The 25,521-nt window shown below is 41.7% G+C and overlaps 1 protein-coding gene across 2 annotated transcripts in view; it reads right to left on the bottom strand.

The window, feature by feature from the left end:
* elavl4 (ELAV like neuron-specific RNA binding protein 4) overlaps positions 1–25,521 on the bottom strand; it is a 60,676-nt gene that overhangs the window by 17,569 nt on the left and 17,586 nt on the right. The window contains exons 1-5 of one of the 2 annotated variants that reach the window (XM_068743070.1): positions 25,304–25,312; positions 19,127–19,213; positions 15,055–15,298; positions 5,403–5,506; positions 1,725–1,878 (exon numbers count right to left, since the gene is read on the bottom strand). In XM_068743070.1, coding sequence (XP_068599171.1) covers positions 1,725–1,878; positions 5,403–5,506; positions 15,055–15,298; positions 19,127–19,213; positions 25,304–25,312 — 598 coding nt within the window. Of the gene's footprint in view, positions 1–1,724; positions 1,879–5,402; positions 5,507–15,054; positions 15,299–19,126; positions 19,214–25,303; positions 25,313–25,521 lie in introns of those variants that run through there. The other variant, XM_068743069.1, reaches the window with a different exon arrangement.

Here is a 25,521-nt window from a genome sequence, read left to right as displayed (position 1 = left end):
CTGTCTCCTTTTCGCCTCCTGTTTGTTTTCCTTACCTCTGTTTCCCCCTGCTCTCTCCCCCTCTCTCTCCTCATCTGCTGAGTGTGTACAGACAGGCATGCGCCGCACAGCCAGCAGTGATTTATTCTGCTTAGGCAAATGAGTGCAGCTTACAGCATGCTGCTCCCTTTCTGCTTCATCACTACGCATTGCACACAATGCTGGAGCAGGTTGCCTGCAGGCACTCACACAAGCCCTGAAATTGATCTAAGAGACATGCTGGAGGGGGTCTTCCAAAACACAATGGTCTGATGTGATTCATTCCTGTGTTTTGAATGTAGTGGAATGTGTAATTGAGCATGTATATCACACAGCTTGTGCCTCTCATGTAATCATCATTTCGATTGTGACTCCTTCAGCTGGGTACGTGTCACAAAAAGATTCTACCAAGGCCTCTCATTCAGTCAGTAGGCAACGCCTCCACATACTGTGCAGTACGCCTCTGTAAATAGGATCGGTTCACTATCTCGGCATATAAACATACACAACTTGCTTCAGTTTGTCAATTTAACATATATTATGCTTGTTTGCTAAATGTGTTTAAATGCAAAGGAGTAAACAGGATGGTGTGGTCCAGTGTGCAATGAGCACAATCAGTGTGAATATGAATTACGCAAAGTCAGTAGTGATTACCTGAGCCCTCATATACCTTATCCCCTGAACACGGTTTTCACTGCATCGCCACCATTGCTCAGAATTCACAAGTGGGAAGTTTACTTTACTCCAAATAAATCCACGGTTAAAAGTAGAAGAACACAAAACATGAATTAATATTAGATTAGAGATTTAAATAATTAATGAGGTTAAGCTGTTGTGGAAATGAGAGATTGGTGATGCGCTTGTCATTTCTGCTCCTGTGGGATTGTTCCAGGTAATGTAACTATTATTTTTCTCATTCATTATGTATTTCTTCCCCCAGCGGTGTCCCAGCCCCTATTAATCACAATGTTGATTATTTTTGCATTTGCGAGCATGCACGCGACTGAGGATTAAGAGGCAATGCGACAGAGGTTCACCAGCAATGAACATACCTGTCACCCAGCGAGGACAAACTGGCTTTGAAAAGCAATGGGAGACAACGCCTATGAATAGCTATGTTATTAAATGCCAGCCCTTTGCATCTTACACTTTACCTTACACCCTAATCATTCTCAGTTAAAGGGGGGAAATGTGAGTAGGACAAACCCTAAATGGAGTTGTCAGCATGCGCTGTCATTCAAATATGGCCTGTCATTCAAATAGATACATGATAAATGGTGATAAAATAAACTGCAGACCTGTGTAACATTTGCGTTCACTACTTTACTGTTTCAGATGAGATCAAATTAATTCACAACCACCTGCCTGCTGGATTTAATGAGTTGCTACTTAAGCAACAGGTAAAAATACTGCATTAGCTTCAAGAATATTGATTGATCAAATAGATGTTAAATTAAGGATTAAAGAAATACTTTCAAATTGCAGGAAGTTGCTCCTCCTGAAAGGCGATTTCATAAATCTGTCTATCAAACTTCATAATAAAAACTTTAAAACAGACAAGCTGGCCTTATATTTCTAGTCTAAATATCAAATATGTCCATGAGCACAAAAAACTATCCAATCACATTGTACACAGAGTATGCTTGTGTGTCAAAAATATATGTGTTAAAGTGTGAAGGAAAGAGAAGGCGCTGCCCCATGGATACCTGTGACCTGGTCGACGAGGATGCGTGAGGTGATGATGCGTCCGTACTGGGAGAAGAGCTGCTCCAGCTCCTTCTGGGCCATGGTCTTGGGCAGGCCGCTCACATACAGGTTGGCGTCACGGATCGATGCTGAACTGGGTCGCGCATATGACACCTGTGAAAACAGGCACAAGTCTTAAAGCTTATGTCTGTGTGTGTTTTGGAAGGTAAGAGGTGTGAGCCAATAGATCCACAGTGATGAAAAAATCGTGTTCCCATGGCAATGACAGATATCAGTAAAAGCTTCATCTCCACGGGAGTTTGAAGAGAGAACACTAGAGTTTGCTAAGGGAGGCAGAGGCAACTTTGCTCCCTTGAGCAGAAACAACAGGTGTTTTACTTTGAAAAGTCCATTCATGCAGACAAGACAAGAGCAATATCATTAGAGCATGAATCGAATGTCTCTCCATTCAGCTTGTTGGTATAAGGCATTGTTCTGCATTCACTATGATGGAGCTTAAAGGCTGTGTTTGTCTTTCATTCGTTTAATTAGACAATGAACAAGTAATTTTAAAACACTTCAGCAGACCCTGAAAGTTGTGTTACTGTTGAATCAGTTATATGATACATGAGAAACCTTAAACAAACTCCTTACTGCAGACCATCTGCAGCTGCACTGCATTTTTCCAATATTAGCCTGAGGAGTAAGTCATCTAACTCACGGTCTGGCTTTTCTTACATAGTACCCTCTAAACACACACACACACACACACACACACGAAAACGCACATAAACCCATTACTTTCTTGCCCTTGCCAGACTCTCCTGGTCAGCTAGCCCACAATGAGAATAAAAGATATCCGTATTTTGTCACTCTCCCACACATTATCACCCAGTTCTCTCATTGTCACAAGCTGTTCCTCCTCAACACACATACATTAACACAGGAACACATTCAGCTTCCAGTGCTATTTTTCACTTGTTCACATTCTACTCCCTGGGAACTGAATGTCATCCTTAATGGTGCAAATGGTAGGAACTGAACAATGGTTATACTGTGCTGTGCAGTTTCCAGCAGGAGGGCTCAACCAGTGAACTTTCACTTGTCAAACTTTGTCCCGAACATCCATGTGTGTAGAGCTGATTTTGCTACAGCAAAAGATGCGTAAATCCCATTTCTACTGCTGCTGACAGGAGCAGCTTTGCCTTGCAGTACTTTCATTACCTCTTGACATGCGGAGACATAAGCTATCAAATAAGGTTAGAGTCAGGAAAATATGGTGGCTATTCAGTCATATCCCTGAGCAGCAGCATGGAAATCCTGCGGAATTCTAAGGGTGGGAGAATGGGATTGGGAAGTGGCTTGCCCCATGTCTTAATTTTCTTTCACAAATCTTCCTCTCTGGCTTCCTTGCTCATCTCCCTTGTCTTCCTCTTCTTCGCATCTCTCCCAGTTGTTACCGCCTGCCTTTTCCTTCCACCTTCTTCCCGCATGCTGCCTCACTAAACAATTCTTTCCTCCAGATTCTGTCTTTTTTGCTTCTCTTTTCTTTGTGCAGCGTTCCCTCATTTTCACTCCTTGTCAGCCAACTCCAGATGTCTAATCCATTAACACCTCCTCAAGCTGTGAGCGGTATTGTGCACAAGTGTGGCGTGGTGCATGTGTAAAACAGTGTGTGTTTGAGTGTGCAAGCTAAGGACATTTTTTTTTAAGTGTGAGTGATAATGTGCATGCATGTCACTGTGAGCTCGTCTCACTTTCAGCATCCTGCTCCCCCTCACGCCTCAGTAAGAAAGCAACATTGCTGACAAAATCTGAGGTGTCATGGTGGAAAAAGCTGCATCAAAAGCAACTGAAACGCGCAACACAGATTCACATCGCCTAACAACATGCAAATCTCAAGGCCAAATACTTCCGCACCAGTGCAGAGTGTGGGAAGGTTGTGACATGAAAGAGCTATAAACTTAATTTTAGAATTACTGTGCTACCTCACAATTTACCTTGTTACCCTGGGGCATTTCAGTCTGTTGTGGAGGGAAAAAAAATCAAGGAAAGAGGGTTGCGGGAAGGAAGAAATAAAGTGTGAAGGGGCAATAGCGCCAGGCGGAGATGTAGAGACGTCTTCAGTCATTATGAAGACAGCTTTTATTTAAGGAACAACTTGAGGCAACCTCTTGTGTCATAAGAGTCTGAGAGGGAAAGTAGTTGAAGTCAGATTGCAGAACTCAAGAGAGGCCTCATGAATTCCAAGCTTCATAAATGACGTTCAACTCTTGTCAGTTTTCATACTGAAAAAGACCATTATTACTAAAGTCTAAAGTCTACTTGCTGGCTGACCTGCTTTGTACTACATCAAGGGCAGCGCTCCGGTAATGAACATCCAGAAGTCCTTCAGACACACATCATGGTTTTGTGACAGTCAGTCTTTGAGATTGTAGCAATTACTAAATGTTACATGTGTATACACAACACACATAAATACAGACACCACCGCTCATTAAAGGCATGTCCGCTCATTAAAGGCATGTCCAACGTACCTACATACACTACCGTTCAAAAGTTTGGGGTCACTTAGAAATTCCCTTATTTTGAAAGAAAAGCACTGTTTTTTTCAATGATAACTTTAAACTAATCAGAAATAGCCTCTATGCATTGCTAACGTGGTAAATGCACAGCTGAATACAGTTTAGCTGCTTAGAGAAGCTATGGAACTGACCTGGGTGACCCCCAAACTTTTAAATGGTGTATGCTAATACAACACATACAGAAGGCACAAAGATCTGCCTTCTCTTGCTTTCCTTTATCTGTGGCATAAATTAGACAAGAGTACAGATGCGATCCTGAAATGCCAGGTCAGCCAGCGTATGCTTTCTAGGGAGGATTCTGACGCAGATTATCTTCAATAGGTTAATCTGATTCTGTTACATTACATCCGATAGCATGAGATCAGATTAGGTCTAATGACAGAAAGAGAGAATCCAGGGATTACCACGGAGCAAAAGATTACCACCCATTTGAAAAGCAATAATATTTCAGCACTCGCTGAGCAGAGTGGACGACGGTAGAAGAGAAGAGAAAAGGCGATCAGGGGACGATGGATGCGTTGCTGTTGGTCATAAGGAAAACCAACTGCTTGCAAGATTTAATTTTCAATCTTTCAAACATGTGAGGAGAGCAACACTGCTGGCAATGATATATTTGCCATACCACCAACCGGCTTGCACAATATTCATGTCATTAAAATGCAATAACCAAACCCTCAATTATATTGGAATGCAAGCAATGATTGACGTGCTTCTTCCCTTTCACTCACAGATATCATTTCTGCTGTACCTGTTGACATTTGGAATGTCATTAGCATATCAACCATAGTCACAAGCTTTTAAATGTGTCTCTTTGATTTAGATGGTCTATTTATTTCTCATGCATGTTAATCCCATTTCGCACCCAGCTCATTCAACAACACAAATACTGCCCCAAAAAAGCTCAGAGAGGCCAGTAGCCTCAAATATAAAGTCAACTTGACCTCCCACAAATCCATGGTGATTATATAAATTGTCATTATGCAGCTTATTCTTACATTTTGCAGTATCGCGTTTCAAATATTTGGGTGCCGGTGGAAAAACAATGAGTATTTGAAGTGAAAAAAAATGTTGTGTGTTGCAATTATAGTTTCAGATAGACATGATGCCAGTTACCTTGATTGTTTTGGTCTGAAGTCTGAGTCCATTTAATGTGTTGATGGCTTTCTCCGCATCTTTCGGATCGATGTAGTTGACAAATCCATATCCCAGGCTCTGTCCTGAAATATCAGAAAGAGGAAATAATAGCATTTGAAATGTCACATCAATTCAATAATTCAAGAAATATCTCCGTTCTAGTCTGATTATCGTCAATGCTTAAAGATTTGAAGGTAGACAGACTCATAATTATACTAATTCATTGTACTTTTAGCCTCTATTTTGTTCCATTTAAGATAATGACATCGACAATTCATTGCTTGCAACATGTCATAAAGAAAAATCAAGTTCTACTTAATATGCTGCAGAAAATAAAGTATCACAGAGATACAAACAATCTCTTGTTACTGTCTTTGCTGCTGTACAAAAACAGAGGGAAAAGCACAGCCCCCCATTTCCCTCTAAACTTTAAGTGTCTTACATAGCAGAATCCTTTTGAGTGTGAAGCAGGTCTGACATTTCTCAGTAGTTCCCCGACAGATTGAGCCTTTCAGCAGGCGTGGGACTTTAAGAGGATGCCTTCAGCCATCAGGGCCTTAAGTTGGCTAGTTTTCAATAAGCAGCCACTGTGCACTAACCCCACACACAAGTCCAAAGACTCCCAGTCAGTTTAATAGGAGCAGCATACACATATTCACGCTAATGGGAACAGACAGTGGTTAGTCAGAGACAAAGTGAATCACAAAATATGGAGCATGGCTGTCTCACAAAATAAATACATTTGGGCTATGGCTATCACAGAGCAGAACAGCTCAGTAGAGAGCTGTGTAAGGCCCAGGAGGGACGTGCAGTCCCAACATCAAACAGCTGATGATTTTCTCTTCTTCTCTCTTTTCCTCCGTCTATACTCCTCCTGATTAACTGTGGATTATCAGACACTCTCTATTGTTAATTAAAAACCTGCCACCCCGAAGAGACTAATTGCTATTTATAAGTAACCATCCTTTCCTCTCTCTCCTCCCCGCTGACTCTCAGCTGACATCAGGTGTTAACTTTGGCAGTTTAAATATAACCCACCCTTCTGTAGGTTATCTTCTTTAGAACACAGTGGACACACGAAAGACACCATGATTAATGAAGGGGAAAAGGACATGGATTGAATGGATACATTTCAATGACACTAACACCTGAAAGCCTGATGATGGTAACACTCCGTTCCAGGATTTGTTTCTTCTTTCACCCTCAACTCCCACTTTCCCATCTCCTACTTCACACCTCTACCTCATCTTCAACAAGGAGTAGGCTTGACAAGTACAGCAAACAAAACCTATCCCGGCTGAATTTGGGCAGGAGGCATGGTACACCCTGGTTCATCACAGGGCTACATGGAGACAGGCCAACACCAATTCACATTCACACTGATGCCTATGATCAATTTAGAGTGACCAGTCCAGCTAAAAATGAAATGTCTTGCAACAATACGGTAATATACAGAATACCAACACTAAAAAGAGAAGAGCACATTCCAATTCCATCCTCTATCTTATATGTGCACATGTAAGCATAATGGTGAGGATGCTACTAAAAGCAGCGCTCCATCTGTGAACCTGCATGCAGAGGTGGCAGACAGGCATCTGTGCTGTTTCAACAGCTGGCCTGTTGACCGCTACTGGGATCAGGCCTGCATGCTGCCTGCATGCGGATCGTAGGATGACAGTGACTTCCTCTGTTCTGGTTCAAGGCACAGCAGTTAATAGCGTTTTCACACCTGAGGGTCAGAACCAAGGTCGTGCTTTTACATTGTACTTGATGCATTTGGTTCGTCTTGGCTTCATAATCTAATTTTGAAAGCATAGTACAAAAAAACCTAAATGTTAACAACATCATTATCTATAGGTTGGCTGCTTCTATCTATGCTAATGACGGACTGGCTTGCACACCGGTGTCTGGCATTGCTACGCTTTTATTCTTTTGTTTGTTGGTGACTGCAACCTGCTGTAAATTCATCGATCTGGTCCAATAGTCTGAACCACGCAAGTGCTTTCAGATTGAAAGTGAACCAGCCCATGGTTCAGTCTGAGCTGGACCACTCTTTGTTGGATCCAACTATTTGATCCAATAATAATATAATAATAATAATAGGCTTTATTTATATAGCACTTTCTTTTTTTAGAAATGAAATTCCCAAAGTGCTTTTACAGATAATAACAAATCAACATGAATCATACAAACAAAAAATACATAAAAAACAAACATTCATCAATTTAAAACGGGTGTTTAAAAGCAACAGTGGCATCAGGGCACAAGTGATGAGAAGAGGTACCCAGCAATAATCATAAAATAATAAAACAATGTTAAATAAATGTATAAAAAAATAAATTTAAAAATTTAAATTAAAATAAATGAAAAGTAATTAAAACAGAGGACTCCATCAATTAAAAGCCAGTCTATATAAATACGTTTTTAGAAGTGTTTTAAAAGAAGTTACCGAATCTGCAAGCCGTATATTTTCAGGCATTCAACCACATTATGAGTGCGGATTCACACCTACAATTTTAGTCCAAATCAAACTGGGAAGTGTGAAGATCCACACCAAAAAAGGAGGGTGTGCACACTCAAAGATTTATTTAGATCGGCACCTTTTAATCTAGCATGGTGTTTTACTGAAATGAACAGATGATGCCAACTCAGACTCTCACATTATAAGAACACACTGAGAATACATGCATTAAGAGTAAAGAAGTAAACTTAATATTACTGAGCTGTTTGGAATTTCTTTCAAAGCTCTTCAAAAGGCTAGAAACAAGTTTCCAATGACATGCCATCCATCCACGTTGCTTAACTGCTGTACAGCAACAGTAAAACAAACGTAAACGGTGGACATGCTGTTGATGGAATACAAAAATAAGCATGGGGACAGTGCTTTACCGTCTCTCTGCTTACAAAGTGTCTGAAGAATTTATCCTTTGAAAAGAATTTAGACTCTATAAACAGAGAGAAAATTATATTTTCAAATGAAAGAAAAATATCTTTGGAGGCAAAAATAATGAAGCTATTACAAAAAGGGTGATTAAAAAAAGCCTTTGATGAGGTTGCATCCAACAGAACTATCTGTTTTGTGCTAATCAATTACCTCGATGGATAGATTAACTTATATATTTTAATTGTCAATTAAAACTAAGAACCCAAATGATGTATTGCACTTAATAATGGCCTTTTGATGAGGTTACACATTAATTTGCCTTTGAATTAGTAGGCTGCTTACTGTGCCAGTTTTACAACTGTTATAGAAGCAAATAAAGGAGATTTCTGAATAAGAATTATGTACATTTAATAATGATAGAGGGCTTCCATTAAAGAGTGTGTGTGTGAGTGTGTGTGTGTGTGTGTGTGGGGGGGGGTACTTTGGATTCACTAACACAGACCATTTGTACAATGTGACATAAATTGTGTCAGCAGTCAGCACGTTGCCATGTTTTTCAGTGTTAAGATCATGTGATTTCACGTGAAAGGCTCTTCGGTGTGTTGCCAAGGCATTATGAGTCAGCATTTTCATTGTTTCCTGAGGAGCAGCAGGTTACCCAGAGCGCACTTTGATCGAGCGTGCTCTGCTTTGAAATTTCTCTTTTCCAATCCTCCATCCGTGGACTCATGCATACAAACACACATACACACACAAGATAATGTACAGTCACACTACATACATTGGTAAAATTAGATACAGGTAGAGAAATCGCATATGAGAGCGAGATAGATGAATATATGGATATATGAATTTACAAGTATATAATCAAGATAAGCATTCAGATATTTATGATGTGGGTCCCACAGCAAGGTACAAAACAATATGCCATAGTGTACACATAGTAAGAGACGCCAGTCTCCTCTTATCTCATTATTTTGTGCCTTTTTGTAGTATTATGTGACATGAAGTGTTCCTTTCTTCTGCCATCATCAGGCAGAACCCTAGAGTGTTTGATCTGGAGTGGCAGCTACCAAAGGAAACACAAAACTGCAAAGGCCCTTTATTATACTGTGTACCTCTATGTGATGAACTGTTCTTATTATGCCCTGGGAGTATTGAATTCAGCATCTGAAAAAGTTAATTTGAACTAATGACACCGTGGTGTCAAAACATTTTACACAAGGTAGAGGCATTCTGTAGAAGTGATACGCTGTTCCTAATAAGTTTTACACTTACATTTTTAGGAACCTGATTCTAAAACAATTGTGGTTGTAAAATGTCATTAAAAATCAGATGCAATAATTAGCAAATCCCATTTAACCTAAACCATAAAGAAAAGATATAGGAGATGTCTTCACCGCTACATATCTGTGGACTCCTCACCAGCTTCATGTAAAAATATACTTTGCGTATCTTAAAGAGCATCAACTCCAACATTTCAGGAGTTTGCAAAAGAGAGATGAATAAACCACAATATTAACTCATATACTAGCAGCACAGTTCATGCATATGATGTGGCATGTAGTCTGCCTACTTAAATAAATAAATTCAGACACAGAGCCACGTCCCCCGCACACATGCGTGTACTGTAGATCCCGCTCCCACTCACTCATTCAACACATCTTTCCCTCCTGGGTTGCCAAGGTAGCAGCCACTGTTGGAGTCAGGAGGCTTCAGTTCCCAAGGCCCTGCATCCACCAACACACAAGCGTAGACACATACCTGCCCACACAGAGGCTCAGGGACAAACACACACACGCCTGTAAAATACTCCTCGTGGCGGCTCCATGAGCCTTCTGGCCAGTGGGCTGCAGGTTGCAGCATGCGGGCCGGTTGGTTGGATGCGCAGCTGAGAAATAGAGGGCAAAAAGACAGACAGAGAAGCCCTTTTAAGAGTTGGATAACCCTGTTACGTCAGAACCTAGACTCACCACAGAGTGAGTGGCCTTACAAGCCCTCAGACATCCACCCCCGGCACTGCAGTGAGCACAAGCCAGAGACAAAAAGCACACCTGGCTCGGTCCCAGCCATGCACTCAAGAGTGGACAGCCAGAGAACGGGGAACCAGCCCTGAGGCGCATTTGGCTTCTGAATCCGAGGCCGAGGCAGGGGACCCACATCACAGCATCTGTGTTCCATATGAAGGGATCTCAGAGTGGCATGTGACGGGACAAAGACAGTCTGAAATGAAGGTCACAGGAGGAGCAGAGCAGTCAAGCAAGCTCTCAGGATGGCAAATTCTTGTTCCGACACCGACGGAGGATCAGGAGACTGTGGGGGTGGGGGTGGGGGTGCTGAGAGGAGAAACAGCATATTCCTTGGACCTCCGACTCTGAAACTTTAATGTGTGCCTGCACTTCTTAGTCTGACAGCTCTCTTAATACCTGGCTTTGGAGATGACAGATACCTTTTTCATCATTTTCCCTGTCAGTTTTGTTCATGCTATCTTCAGCCATCAACCCATTTCAGATGGAGGTAAACGGAGCCTGGGTGCACCTCCTGAGAACCGAAGAAGCCTCTTAGATGAGAGGTGAAATGCCTTCAACCCCATGCAAATGCAGTTGATTCCTTTTTTGTTCTTCTTAACTTAAGAGGAAGTGTCTCTTGTTGTTATTAAATGTGCATGCCAGCAACGCACATTGCATATTTACATATCTTTAATTAATTCAGCAATAAAATCATGGCATTACAACCCTTTTGGATTGCTCATCTGAAGTATTCAGTAATTTTCTATTTCATTCACTGCACGTGTGTTTCTGCAAATACTTCACAATTTAGCCCTGTTCAAAAATGTGGGGTTTGTATCCACTGAAACACCAGAGGGGTTTTTAATTTAAAATGGCTTGATGCCGGAGCAGATTGAAAAACAAGAAAGCTCTGGGGTAAAACATAACCAAATATTCTTCTCATCCAAAGGAAAATACTGTCTGCAGCTGAGGTAAGTAAAGACCCCAGCCGCTGTGTGAAGAAAGATGGCAAATGGGCCTTATCATACAATTACAGAGATTATAGCAAGTTTTGTTCCCATCACCAGAGTAATGATGTGAAAAACAGCCCAGTTTGCAATCTGAAGCACAAAGAGAATCACTTTAGCAGCGAGTATGCTGTCGATGTATATTTCAGTAGCAGCAAAGAGCTGTGGGTAAACTGAGGTTTATGTGGGGAATATTTTTAATCTGCCCATTTAGACGGACAAACTGCTGTCTCTAAGAGCCACGCCCTATACCAGATTTTCCTTGCAGATCAAGGACAAATGAATATTTTATGTTGGCAATATTTTTGGGCACAAGTGATGTTCCAGAATAGAAATGGAACTGCAATGAAACTAGTGGAAGGATGTTTCAGGAACCAATCAGTGTGTGAAAGGCAGCCAACTCTAGGAAATCTACCCTGTTTTTTGTGATTACCGGTACAATATAAAAATAAGGTGTACCTATCGTCCTGTAAGAATCCAGACGTGAATCCAGAATCTGTCAGACGTGCTCTGGCTTGAAAAACCTCTCAGCTGACATCACAGTCCATCTATTTTTCATAGCCAACATCTGCTTGCCTTGCTCCATTGTCACTATGATTTGCATCAGTCCTCCAGATGAAACCAACACATGGAAGGTGACTAGAGCGGTGCGCACAAAAGAGTTCAGTCTTTGTGATTTGGGATAATGTCTTTAAATGGTTTGATGTTGAGATAAAAATAATTGTATCTGCACAGAGAAAAGAGCTGTTCCCTTTCTAGGAAGTAAACTACGTTTGCTGTTAAAAAGGTAGCACGAGTAAATGCTGTGACTTCCTGAGGAAAAAGGTAAAAGGCAGCCATATTGGAACAGAGGCCATGTGGATTTTTCATAGCCTTCCATAAGTGTACATCTAAGTAAGGAGAAGATGCTTCTGCTTTTGCTCGAGATTTTCATTTTCAATAAATAAAGAACAGTAGCTGTTGCAAGCGCAACAATGTGTAATGCATAACATCTCAAAACCATGATGACCTTGTCATAAGAATCTGTTTATACAGCCTTGTCACTCCATTGAATAAGACATAAAATAAAAGCTCCAGTTTACAGAGTTAATTCAAGCAACCAACCTCTAACGAAATCACGAGGACAGATACTGAATACAGGCAGAAAGGAGATTCACTGGTTGGGGCCTGGGGGTTATGTGCAATGAGTTATGTGTGGGCTGCAGATAGGTAGGAGCAAGCTAGCCTTAAATAAAAGATTAACCTGCACGTCCCTGCCGTGTTACAAGAACACCAGAAACAGGTAGTTGTGCAAGCAGGCACACAGGAAGGCAGGCATGCAGACAGGCGGGTGGGGATCAAGAGAGACACCCAGAGGTGGCTCTTCCACCATCTGAAGTTAGTCAAGGAGACAGAAGGAGCTGGAGTCTCTACACCTGCCAACGCCCGCATGAGCCTCATGCCACGCCGGCATCACTGGACCCGACAAGATGAAGTCCGCAGAACGCTGAGAGGATGCGGAGAACCTGTATGTCTCTTCAACCTCTCACAGGCTCATGCACTCTGTCATCAAATACTTTCAGGTCGGTCAAGCTGCACACACTGATGGAAAATGTATCCATGATGAGAAGCAGGCAAGCAAATAACACATGCTGTCACAAAAGTACCATACAACACAAAATAGAAACCTCACTCCTGGCGTCTACATCAAAGAATAAAACTTCACTCCGTTCAATTCTTCACAAAATATTTAAGTGCACATTTTAAAGTTGATTTGAACTTCCATTCATTTAATTTAAATTCCTGAACAATTTTTAGTCTTCACAGTGCACAATAGAATACAAAGCCCTTAATCCTCCCATCAAAATGAAGTCCTAGGTATTCTATTATGCATACGCTGTTATGTATCCCTATCGCGTACATACAGCACACTTATTAAAGAAAGGTTTTCAACTGAAATCTGCTCATTGCAAAAGAAAAACAAAACGTCTGCTGTGCATATGCAATCTCTCTCTCTCTCTCTCTCTCTCTCTCTCTTGCAAACCTGGCTCAGTCTGCAACTGATTTGGATGACAATTAAAACCTTTTAGCATTCCCTGCTAGAAGAGGGGATCTGTGATTTTGTGTTAGACAAAAAGGTTGCACAAGAAAGTGCACCCATGGGCGAGCACAGCGGGCATACACCACAGGGGGAAGGAGGAGGGAGGGCAAAATGTATTTATAACGTATTGCATTGCTAAATCAGCAGACAGACCTTGTAGCGCAGAGCAAGAAGTGCTCGAAATGGGCTAGAAGCAAGTGAACAAACAGTTCTACCTCTCTCAGTCCCCATTTAGTGCCAGAGCTAGTTTACAACAATCATATGTGTGTGTTTTTTTTAACTACAGATATCTGCTACTTGGTTGGTTTTCACTACTGCTTGAGAAATCATACTTGAGAGGGAAAAAGAGAACATGGTGGTGATGATAGCATGTGGTACGCCAGGGTTATTTTTGGTCACACCACCCTCCATTATCCTGGTGTACCAGACTCTCAGGCACCATTTTGTGGCCCATTATATAAAAAAGGGAAGATGGTCCAAAAGAGGAACTACAGGCTACAAAACATGCTTCAAAGAATGAGAGAACAGAGTGACCAGGAATGGCTGGCCTTTTGGTCATTTCTGGTTTACAATCCAAAACTGTTTTCTCCATTGGACTTTCGCTTCAACCTGCTAGAGGACGAACGAGTCTGCAGTTGTGTATCTGTATCTGTATATATATATATATATATATATCTGCGTGTGTGTTTTCACACTCCTTGCATTGAGGCTGGCCTGGTGATCTAGACTGTCTGCCTGTTTTCTTACTTGGTACGGTACTCTTTAATGAGACTATCAGGAGAAAAGTGTCAGTAAGCAGGATCTAAATTTAAAACCATTATGGAGCATTATCACAGAGCTGCATCACCCCCTACCCCCCCCCCCCCCCATCCATCTGCTGTATGGCCACCCACTCAGCCGCTGTGCCCAGATTACAGCCACGATTAGCACCAGGAAGTGCAGCTTAATTTAAACACCTCTGGAGAACATGTGGCACTTTGTTGCTTTACTGAGTCACAACGCTTGAGCGCACAGAAAGACAAGGGAGGAATTTCTTTTTGTGTAGACAAAGCGCACAGTGACCCCCAAACACTTGTAATATCCAGAATAATGTGGACTCGAGTCACCCATTCATTGTGTTATATTAAACCTTTCAAATCTAAAAAAATATAGATATTTGATCTTTTTTAACATTTTCATTTTCATTTTCACTTGAATATAAATGTAAATGTGTTAAATATTGTGACATGTGAATTTAAGATTACTGCTTCTAGCGTGTAGCATTGAATTTATAACTGAGGCTAAGAGTATTACACTCCCAAAGCAATATGTTGTACTGAATAGGATGGCCAGTCAAATCCCAGGATCAGACTTTAAAACTGTCAAAATAGAAAGCAAGTGCCGAAATCCCTTCCCACTCTCAGAGAGCTCAGTATAGAATCTTTCCTCATTCTTTTGCCGTCGTTCTTTGCTTTTGAAGGATTGGCTTCAGGGAAAAACAAATCATCACACAGTAAAACACACTATAAGCTACTTCATGATATTGAGGTTGAGAGTTTTTGGACTGAAGTGTATATGATTTTAATGCTGCATTTCAGTGAAATGCACAGACGTCAAACGCGACATGAAAGGCAAGGCAGGGACACAAAGGCGGGCCGTCTCCGCTGATTACCTGTGATCTTGTCACGGACAAGCTTGCAGGATTCGATCTCGCCGATGCTGCCAAACAGGCTGCGGAACTCCTCCTGGGTCATGTTCTGGGGCAGGTAGTTCACAATAAGGTTGGTTTTGCTGTCGTCATTTGTTGGGCCAGTCTGCATAGGTGAGGGGCAGCCGCGGCTGTTGGACGTTGGCCCGTTGGTGGTGCCTCCTCCACTGGGCCCATTTGTGACTGGAGACTCCATGTTACTGATGATCTGGAGGAGGGCATAAAGGAAGAGGAAAGAGGGAGAAAGGAGGTGACGATCCGCAGAAAGAAATTGCAGGGAGGGAAAAGGGTAGAAGATACATTTTTAATCTGGAAAAGGCTTCCATTTCATTTTTTGTTGGACAATTGACTAATAAGAAATAGATTTTAGAGCTTCTAAATGCTCAGATCTAAATGTTGATGTACTCAACACAACGCAGATACAAGCAAGCAATATTCATACAGTACATCCACAGTTTCAATTTATCACGCATTTTAATCTTGCAGGGAATCAAATGTTATAGTGATAAACTGGAAGAGTAATATCTGACGATGCTACAACAAGATGCAAAACGACTACTCAATAAATCGTAAAAAGCAATTTGTCAACATTGGGAGGTTTTGCAGATTTACATAAATTATCACAAGAAATATTGCAATTTGGCTTTGTTGCAATTTTGAATTAATAAGATAATCCATCAATGTGACCGAGTACCTTGATTTGGCAGCATTTAATTAATAATTATTGATTTTCACGGTTCAAGTCAGAGGAAATTAATAGCTGAAAAATATTATTTGAGGAAGATAAGTTTCACTGATTGCAGGCTTATATCAGCATCATTATAATATCACATTTGTGGAAAAACAAACTCTTCTACAACATCTGTATGAGAATGCGTCATTAACATTTCATCTAAATATTAAAATCCCAAAATGGAATAAAAAAAACACAGTGAAAATAGTGTAGACATTACACATCTAAACATTTAGAAACACAACAAACATTAGACAAAGAAAGTACAAACAGCTAAATAGGACGGCAACTACTGCCGAAGTTTGGGGGGAGGGAGGCAACAACAGAGGCCCCCCAGCTTGCTGTTTTGACTGCTGCTGCTGTGACAGAGAAAACTTTGCATTTTTATATCTGTTTCTACAGAGCATCTCCGGATCAAAGTGTTCAAGAAGGAACTGTGAGCTTGGGGAGAAAGGAAATGACAGAAAAGGTGAGGAGGAGTGAGAGTCAGTTGGAGGCAGGCTGCTGTTCTACCAGGGCACTCTGACACATACTTAAAAGCTTATTCTGGGTGAACATTATTCTTCAACAAAGAGTAATGTGTGAATTAAAAATAAACATACATTTTAGCACTGGGCAATTAACTAAAAAATAAGCACAAACTGACATTTACAACCTCTCACCCACACACACACACTCGCTCTTTAATTCATTAAACATTTTCTCCACTGCTTGCACTTACATAGTGTTGTTAAAAATGCCACGTGCCTCGTCCGTGTTCGTCACAATGAAGTTTCATGCAAAGCAGCATGAATGACCAGACAAAAGATGCAGCAGACATTATCTTAAGCTCCCTGATCAGCTCTGAGGACCTAAAAGATCCGGCCTAAAGGCTCAAGTCAAGACAGTCAGAGCTGAAGCAGAACAAAGACATTTGCATGTCCGTCATTTGGGTATTATTAAAAAAAGTAAAAGAATGGTCATAATTAATAATAATGATATTGCCCAGCCCTAATAATTTTTAAAAAATATATATTAAGTGCTGTGCATTTTACCAATGTGTGTGTGTGTTTGAGCGAGAGAGAGAGAGGGGGATGAATGTCATCCCACTAAACCCAATCACTCAATAATAGAAACACACAGCAGAACTTGGGTCTAACTACTGACAGCTAAATTGTAGTTTGCTTTATTTTCTGAATGTCCTCGGTGCCGATTGGAATAAATATAGATCCTCTGGCCTTTTTCTCAAACTCGCCATCAAAAGCTGCATTGGCCCAGAAAAGGTTTGTCCATCTATGTTGCCATCATATTGCTTAATGAGCACTAACATGACTTAACATGGGGAAATACAAATTAAGATGCTGAGATTCTTCAATCTGATTCAATCAAAGTTTAAATTACTCAGATCTGTTCTCCCCTGTTCAGCAATTCAGCGCGCTGCCTATTTTTAACCATTGTGAAGTGCATGCAGGCAGGCCGCACGTGGAAGCAAGGCTGGTTTTAGCAGAGGAGGAATGGCTTACGAGTCGTATTTCACTCTATTTTTGGACTATCAAAAGTCTGGACCTGTCTTCTAATAATATCGCTCAAAGCAGAATTAAAACATTTCACAGTTTGTCCAGAAATAGTTTTCGATAGACCTCTACAGTGTGCGTTCTCCTCAGCTTTAATCCCTTCACTGTTATCCGTCTACCAAGATGATGGTGTTACATTAAGCATCATGCAGGCAGATAACGCTTTACTGGCAACCAAAAAATACCAGCAGTATGTCAATAGTAATACCAAGATGAAGAAAACATGTTTGCTCTATTTACAGCAATAACATTTAGCACTTTCTGTTGAAAACTACTGAAATACATGATTAGATTTCATGACAATAACACCGCTTGATTGTTCATTATATAAAGGATAAGCAAGAACTGTCAAACACTATGATGTTCATTTTAATGTGCAATTAAGAAAACAAAAAGCCTTTGGTCTTTAAAAAGCACTATAATACATATAGTATAATATATATTACTACATCAGGAATGTAGTTGAGATGGTATTCGGCATTAAAAGTGGGAGGCATTCACGTGTTCTCTGGCTTTAGGAAAACATTTAGACCAATCATATATTTAATACTTAGTGCTGCTCTTAGAGAAGAAGAGAGATGCGACCTAAATGTCAGTCTTCAATCACACACTCACATGCATGCACACACCTCAATGCATCCACAGTTTGAAGGGAGTGCAAGAGGAGACACTCACACACACATAGAGAGAGAGAGAGAGAGAGGAGGGGAACAATGGACACAGGTGAAAACAGGCGTGTATCTAGCAGCTCTTAAGATGAGAGCCGCATGCAAATTCTTTTGACAGTATCCTTTGCTACTCACTCAACACTCAAGCATAATAGAGACAGAGAGGGAGGAGGAGAGTGAAGAAGACAGAACAGTATCTAACCATTATAGAGCTGATTGGGGAGGGCCTTATTATTACATCTGTTTACATTCCCTGCTGCATTCCATTCTGTCAGACAGACTTTGAAACTCCATTGGATGCTTTCTGAGGGGTTTTTACACCAAAATGGCTGCCTCTAATTAACAAGGACCTGGTGAGTCCCAGTGGCCAAGTATTAATTTCTTCTTCTTGTCCCGGCCTAGCAGTTTATGCCGTGCATCAGTCCGCTCCATGTGGCTTGTGAACATTGTGGCAGAACATCCTCTCTGGATGTGGAGCCTCGTGCTGTGGACAGATCTCGGTGCTTGTCCTCCCAAGCGCTCAGGCTCAAGATGCAGCCCCTTTGACAAACAAGTTATAATTCCACTCCACATGTAGGAGGCAGAGGCGGCACTGGGCCTCCAGCTACAAGTAATGCATGCAGACAGCAGGTAGGTGTTACAAACAAATGTGTGGAATGGTGCTAGAACATTTGAATAAATGGTTGACGTTGAAAGACTCAAAGTGGCTACTCTTAAAACTGGAGCCTGAGGATTGATGTATCAATTTGGCTTGATTGAAATGATGCTGAAGCTGCTCTAAAGCTACAGTAAGTTATGGAAGGGAATGATGACATTTCATCGAGTCTCAGAGTGCTTAACAGACAGTCGATGTGTTAATGAACGTTAAACATCTCCTTTCATTTGTAACAGACAGCCTTAGACATACTAAAAATCATATTGTCCCATCCACCAATCCCTGATCCAGTTGTAACTGTCTCAGTCAGCAGCATCACCAACTATTTGGCATAACTCACACTGAGTTTTGCCAAATACATTTCAATATCAGATCATACAACTGTGATGGATGTAAAATGTCTCGGGCCATCCAGTCGTCTCCTTACCATCTTTGGCTGTGTCAGCAATCCCTTCTCTGCCCAGCCCTGGAGCTGTGGGAGTTCTGCCTGACGCCACTGTGTCTCTGTCGACCCCTATGGAGCGGAGGACAGGGAGGGAGGGAGGGACACACAGTCTACCGTCAGCATCATACACTCACGAAACAAAGATACGTTTGCAGTGGGAATTTAGGAGCGGGAGATTTGTGATGGGTGGAAAAAAAATGGCGGTTCACCAGAAAAATACAATGACCCCTTTTACAGTCGCTCAACAAGCAAAACTAAAACAAAGGCAGGGGGCTCAGGATTTACGTGTTTGGTGCGACTTGTTGAAACGAGTGGTTTGTCATTGAGGAAGTAAATTGAGCTGATGATAAAGACTTGGAAAACTGTGATTTCAATTGTTCTTTGGTTATCCAGTTATTTACTTCATCATGTGTGAGTTGAAGGCTGCAGACTAGCACGGCGGCTGCGACGGCCTGGGCAGGTTTCATAATGAGGGTTTCCCTCTTGCTCTCTGTGGGTAAACAAGCCCGTGGGTGAAGAGACAGAAATGCCACAAATGAGCAGCAAGTCCGTTCTCCAGTGCTCCAGAGCAGGGGGGCTTAAACACCCACAGCTATCTACACATGCTACAAGCAGCCAATTTAGCAGGAGATGACGAAGAGTGGGGGAATGACCTCCACCTTCATTCTCTCCTTCAGAGAGATGAAGCGAGGGAGGGAGGGATCAGATGGGAGGAAGCCAAAAAGGCGAGGGCTGAGTAATGAAGAAGACACTCCCAATACTTCAAAGAGAAGCAGAGAATGAAGTGGGGGGGAGGAGAGAGAGGATCAGCGCATGTTCTGTTGTCAATGTGTCTCTTAAACTTAGGCAGGAATGCATAATGGAGGTCTAAATGAGTGTGAACTCTCAACTTGAAAGGCAAAGCAGGACACAGAGGGGCAGAGAGGCCAGGATAGAGCAGAGGATGAGGAATCTTGTCAGGTAAATGAAAGCTGAGATATTTTGAAGATGAATATGTAGAAATATCAAGTTGAGCCACCTTTGTTTTAGCCTGGTGAAGGCCAAAGAGCTGAGTAACGGTTGGGTAACATACATTCCTACATTTTAAATCTGACTGGGAGAAGCTGGTTGGAGGCTGGTCTTCTGTTTTAAGTTCAGAACAACGATATGCTGAAATAGGCTTTTTAGCTTAGTCGTGCTTTAAAAACCTGAGAATGGACCGTCCCAGAGACCGGGACACCCCTGAGACTGAGATGCGCGGCTCCAGTTTGCAGCCACCAAATATAGTATAGTGGACCATCATCCATCATATCAGCGGGGAAATGAACAGCATGCTGTATAGGTTGCTGCATAATGTAAAGTGGAGAAGGTGCCCTGAAAAAAGAAAATGTTAGGCAGGCATAGGTGAAGCATCATGCTGGTGTGTTGCAGCAAGCAGACAGTGCAGTGTTATCATAGCATGTACAAAATGTGATGATAAAAATGTGAGAAGCAGCAAGCAAATGTACACGAGACTCCATTTCAACAGCCACTGCATATTGCAAGGCAGCAAAAATGTTGGCAAAGAATAATACAATTTCTCAGAAGTGCATTTTAAGTTGCTGCATCCCATTTTCAAAACACAACTCAGCGCTCAATATTTAATGTGCAACCATTCAATAAAACAAACAGTCTCAGGCATAACGTACACACGACACACACACACACACACACACACACACACCCATTTTCATCTTTCTTCATATTCTTGCTGTCCTTGCATTTATCACATGAACACACACGTGCACCTTGTGATAAGATATCAAATAACTCTGGAATAAGGGTGCAATGCAATTACATGCACCAACCATTGAGATGAAAAACTGCTCATGGATACGTTTTCAATTATTCAGGGAATACATTTCAGTCGGTGCTCAGATGCTGGAAAAACTTATTATATAATCAATACAGTCTATAGTGCCATTAATATTTAATGCTGCAAAAGTGCTTCCTGTTTCCTCGGGCTCACGGCCAATGGCGCCTGAGTATTGCAGTCAAATGGGACAAGCCTACAGGAAGGATGAGACGAGGAGTCAACATTTGCTTTCATTCAGTAGTCAAACACACCAAAGCTCTGCAAACGTTTATGTTTACTGTAAATAACTGAATTCGTGCAGGTGTGTCCACCAGACAAACATAATAACCCTTTACTTCTCTTTAACTCATCAAGTCTAGATGACCCAAGAGTTTTTGTTCTCTATTCTTTCCTTTTTTTACTTTCAACACTCCTCTGCTGGTTTTATGCCATAAAATCATCAGTTTGTATTGCTGGCATCGTGCAGGCATTTCTCCTCCTTCAGCGTTTAAACAATCAATTTACCCTGACTGGGCCAGAATGGATGGAGGCTAGAGAGAATGCGGGGTAGACAGTATGCTGCAGGATCTCTCCACTGATAGACACGCTGCCTGGCAGCTACAAAATGGAGTCAACATGCAACCATCTGACAAGTTTCAGATGTTTCCTTATGCTTTGTGCAATTTATTTATCACTTTTGAACAATATTTGGCTCGTAAAGATGAAAAAATAAAAGAGAATGACATCTTGAGAATAATCTCATGGATTATGAACCTGATTATTTTCAGATTCAGATGTTTTGAGACAATAAATGAATTCAAAATAGCACGTCCTGTTGTGATAAAGCTGCTACAGCTGATTATGCTAAAGTCAGATGGAAACTCACTCTTAGACTCCAAAATAAACACCTGAATCATCGATTGCTATCAAACAGACTGAGACGGAAAAAGATTAATAGGATGCTACTATCTCAGCTGCTCAGCTAATCGAGTTCCCTATAATGCCCTCTGTGCCATTTATCTTTCTCGTCCCCTCCCTTACATCCTGCTTCTCCTCTCACCATCTTTCCACCTCCACCAGCATCTGCCAAGCTCTGAATGTCCTGCAGGTCAGACGATGTTGGGGTAGATCAATCAGGGAAAGTAATATGAGAAGCCTCATGCAGGCAAGCACACACGCAGACATATCACAGACGCTTACCGACACACACACACACACCCCTCCTCTGTTGCACTCTGGCCTGCCTGCCTCCACTTTCATCGATCTGCATCTACTTTAACAAATGGATTCCTCTCTTCTTCTATCCTCCACCTCTTTTCTCTCTGTGTGACTCATGATAATGGGTGTTCTATACCACGCGTAAGATGTATACGTAAGCAATTTTTCATTTAACTTTGGTTTGACACCCCCACCACACACACACTTTCTGTGGGGTTTCGCTCTTACATCCAGATCGCTGCACCTTTCCCATATACTGTACTTCCTTGCTGTATGTACTGTATTAGATTCAGCATTCTGAGTCAATGATGAAGCTTTAGGTCAACATTAGCTGCTTCCATGCTTTTCAACATACACCTTGATTTTACAGTTATCATCATTCAACTTTTCAAAAACAGAAGACCTACAGTGCTTCGTTGACACACACACACACACACACACACAGTCTCCTTTGCTAAGCCAAAATGTAGGCGGAACAGGAGCCATTTGTCCACTGGCTGAATCCAAACTTTGCACCAACGCATGCAGAAAATTGGTGAGCATCTTGACTCTAGAGATGACACTTCAATTTGTGCAGCTCCAGTGACTGGTGTGCTGCAGTTCCTCTGCTGTGGGGGTGTGAGATCATTTGGACACCTGCCTAGATGTTTGGCTGAAGCCTGGAGCACTGGGACTGGGCCTTAGAATTGGGGGTCTGCCCTTGCCCCTAAATGCCGGCCCTAGCATGGCTTCTCTGGGCCTCATCATGGTTTATCCAAGCCAGAAAAAGTCCCTCGCTTGATATCCTTAACCCTAACTCCTACTTTTCTATCCAATCCTCAAGTCTGAGCATCACCATCATCCCAACAGCAATCCCTTGAACAGCTTGCCAGTCTTTGTTCCAGTTCTAACTGCTGCAGCCGGCCTATCTGCTTCCAGCTCAGTCAAATGAGCAAGATGTCTCAGCCGTGCATTCTTGTCTATCCTGCTGTAATCCCTGGGTGTGACGGATGGGAGTCATCACTGCTAAACCCCCCTCATCTAAAACATTTTGGTGGATTAAAGAGGTTAAATCATCATCTCATCTGCTACATGGAATTTCTCCCTTAATTAAATGTCATTAATGTACTAAAAGGTTTTAGTGTAGATGATAGCGATCTAACATGTAGAGCCTAATCGGTATTAATAAGCACTAAAGTCATATTGTAAATAAGGCAAAAAAGATAAAGGCAAAGCAGAGGAAATGTGAAGGGCCCTCTTAGCCTAGAGACGGCTGCAATCACGTCTATCATGTAATAGCAGGGCATGACAGGCTCCTTCCAAAGAACGTGCCTCTTTTTCCATGACATAAAAATCACATGTGAATATGTAAGGATCTAACCTGGTTGCTTGCTTACTTTTACTTGTCACTGTTGTCTGAAATTTTATTACAATCCCACAAATTCACTGTGAGCCATACAGCTTGTGTTTCCATGGGTTTCTGGGATGCGCTGTAGTTTCTCTACGCTGCACTGGGACAAAGGACAGAGCATGCAGAAACAGACAGGGAGGCAGGGAGAGGAGGTAGGCCGAACCACCTGAGTCAGCATTGTGTGTTATAAACGAGGACACCACCTCCACAAGAAGATGGCAGGTGAACACGGCACATGCACCTGTGCAGGCAAACAGACACTTCAGTGAAGCTGTGTCCTATCTTTATGAAAATAGGCTACGCTATAATAACTCAGCGCAAAGTACCACAGTAATAAACACAGACATGCAAACATGCACAAATAAATCGACTGCCTAAATACCGTTGTTACAGTGCTGTATCAGGCCAGAAATAAACAATTCAGCAATGTCATCCTTTTACTAGGATAAAGCTTATTCTCATACTTGTTATACGTAAAGTAAAGAACAAGATAAGTTCACAAAAGCGCTCTCTACACGATGTTCTTGTCCATGAGCAACACAATATGAAACTTGGAAACTCCTGTGACTGAACTCAGTTTTCAGTGTAATTAAAAGTGGTTTGAGGCTGGAAATGGTAATGATGCCTTTGTTAAACAGGTATTTAAAAAGCTTTAAACAACCTGAAGGCATATGATAAGATCAAAACCCACAGCACAGCATAGAGAAAAAGGGAGTGGGAAGAAGCAGAGGCAGAGCTCTTCCTCATCTAATCTCGTTTCACCGATCAACTGCATCTCACACAGCCTCTGTGTGTGTGTGAGAGAGAGAGAGAGAGAGAGAGAGACTGTACTCCTGCACTCAAAAATTCATTCCACTCTTGGGGGTGCTGCATATGTGCATGGTTATGAATACATGAATGCTAGTGTGTATGTGTGTGTGTGTGTGTGTGTGTGTGTGTGTGTGCCTAATCAGGTTATTGATTTAGCTCTGACCGGATCTCATATAATCAAATAGCTGCAAGGGAAAAAGATAGCTGTCCGTCCATCTGTCTTAATAAGTAAACAGTTTGTGGAGCTGATGACTAACTCAGACCTACATGGAGACGAGGCGGCTGTTTCACTGATAGACTGCATGCATTATGGATTGTCTATCTGTACCGAACAAGGAACCTGCAGGATTTGGTCCTCGGTGTGGTCAACATTCTGTTATGATTTAAACATTAAACTATTTTAATCACGCTGTGCTTTGGAACATCCTCTTTTAAAACATGCGGCTAATGTAAAAGCCGACTATTTCAGTGAGTCACTGTCTAAATGCTATCAAGTTGCTTTTGTACAAGTCGTTACACAATCACCTTAGAGTTTGACTTCAGAATATAGGGAGGGCCCCTCTTCTGTGAAAATCTAATCTCACTGTAGCCTGATGGGAGAGTGGTATAATTTAGAAATGGCTTCTACTGCAGCAGGAGGAGAGGAGGGTGAGGCATGAAGTATAAATGTATAAATGTATACCAGCAGGGCTAAGGGAGGAGGCCCACAGCACACCAGCGAAACCATTACTCGTGGTGTGCATCCAAACAAGAAGAATGATCCCCCCCCCGCCACTGCAGCACAATGCAGAGTAATTTAAAATATCCACAAGACAATCTTTTCTTCTATATAATATGAGCGTGCCAGTTAGGTAACATGTATACAGTTATGAAATAGCATTAAAGTCTAACAGCGTGGGATGGAGAGAGGTGCAATTTTGCCTTCAACCATCAGCATGCTGGGAGCGGTTCATGCTCGCTGTTAATATTCATCAGTCCTGATAAATATCTAATATCACATTCCTTGTTTCCATCTCATTATGCAGGGCACATTCCTGCTGACTTAAATTGAATGCTGACTGAAAAATATAAATATTCCTGTTGGGACAAATGCCTTCATTAAAGCTGTGGTCTGACAATCTCCTGTGCGCTCATCTGATTGGTTAA

This window comes from Brachionichthys hirsutus, chromosome 9, assembly GCF_040956055.1.
Source record: "Brachionichthys hirsutus isolate HB-005 chromosome 9, CSIRO-AGI_Bhir_v1, whole genome shotgun sequence".
In the NCBI taxonomy this organism is placed as follows: Eukaryota; Metazoa; Chordata; class Actinopteri; order Lophiiformes; family Brachionichthyidae; genus Brachionichthys; species Brachionichthys hirsutus.
The sequence above is the reverse complement of the archived record's forward strand: the minus strand, read 5'-3'. Positions and strand labels throughout refer to the sequence as shown.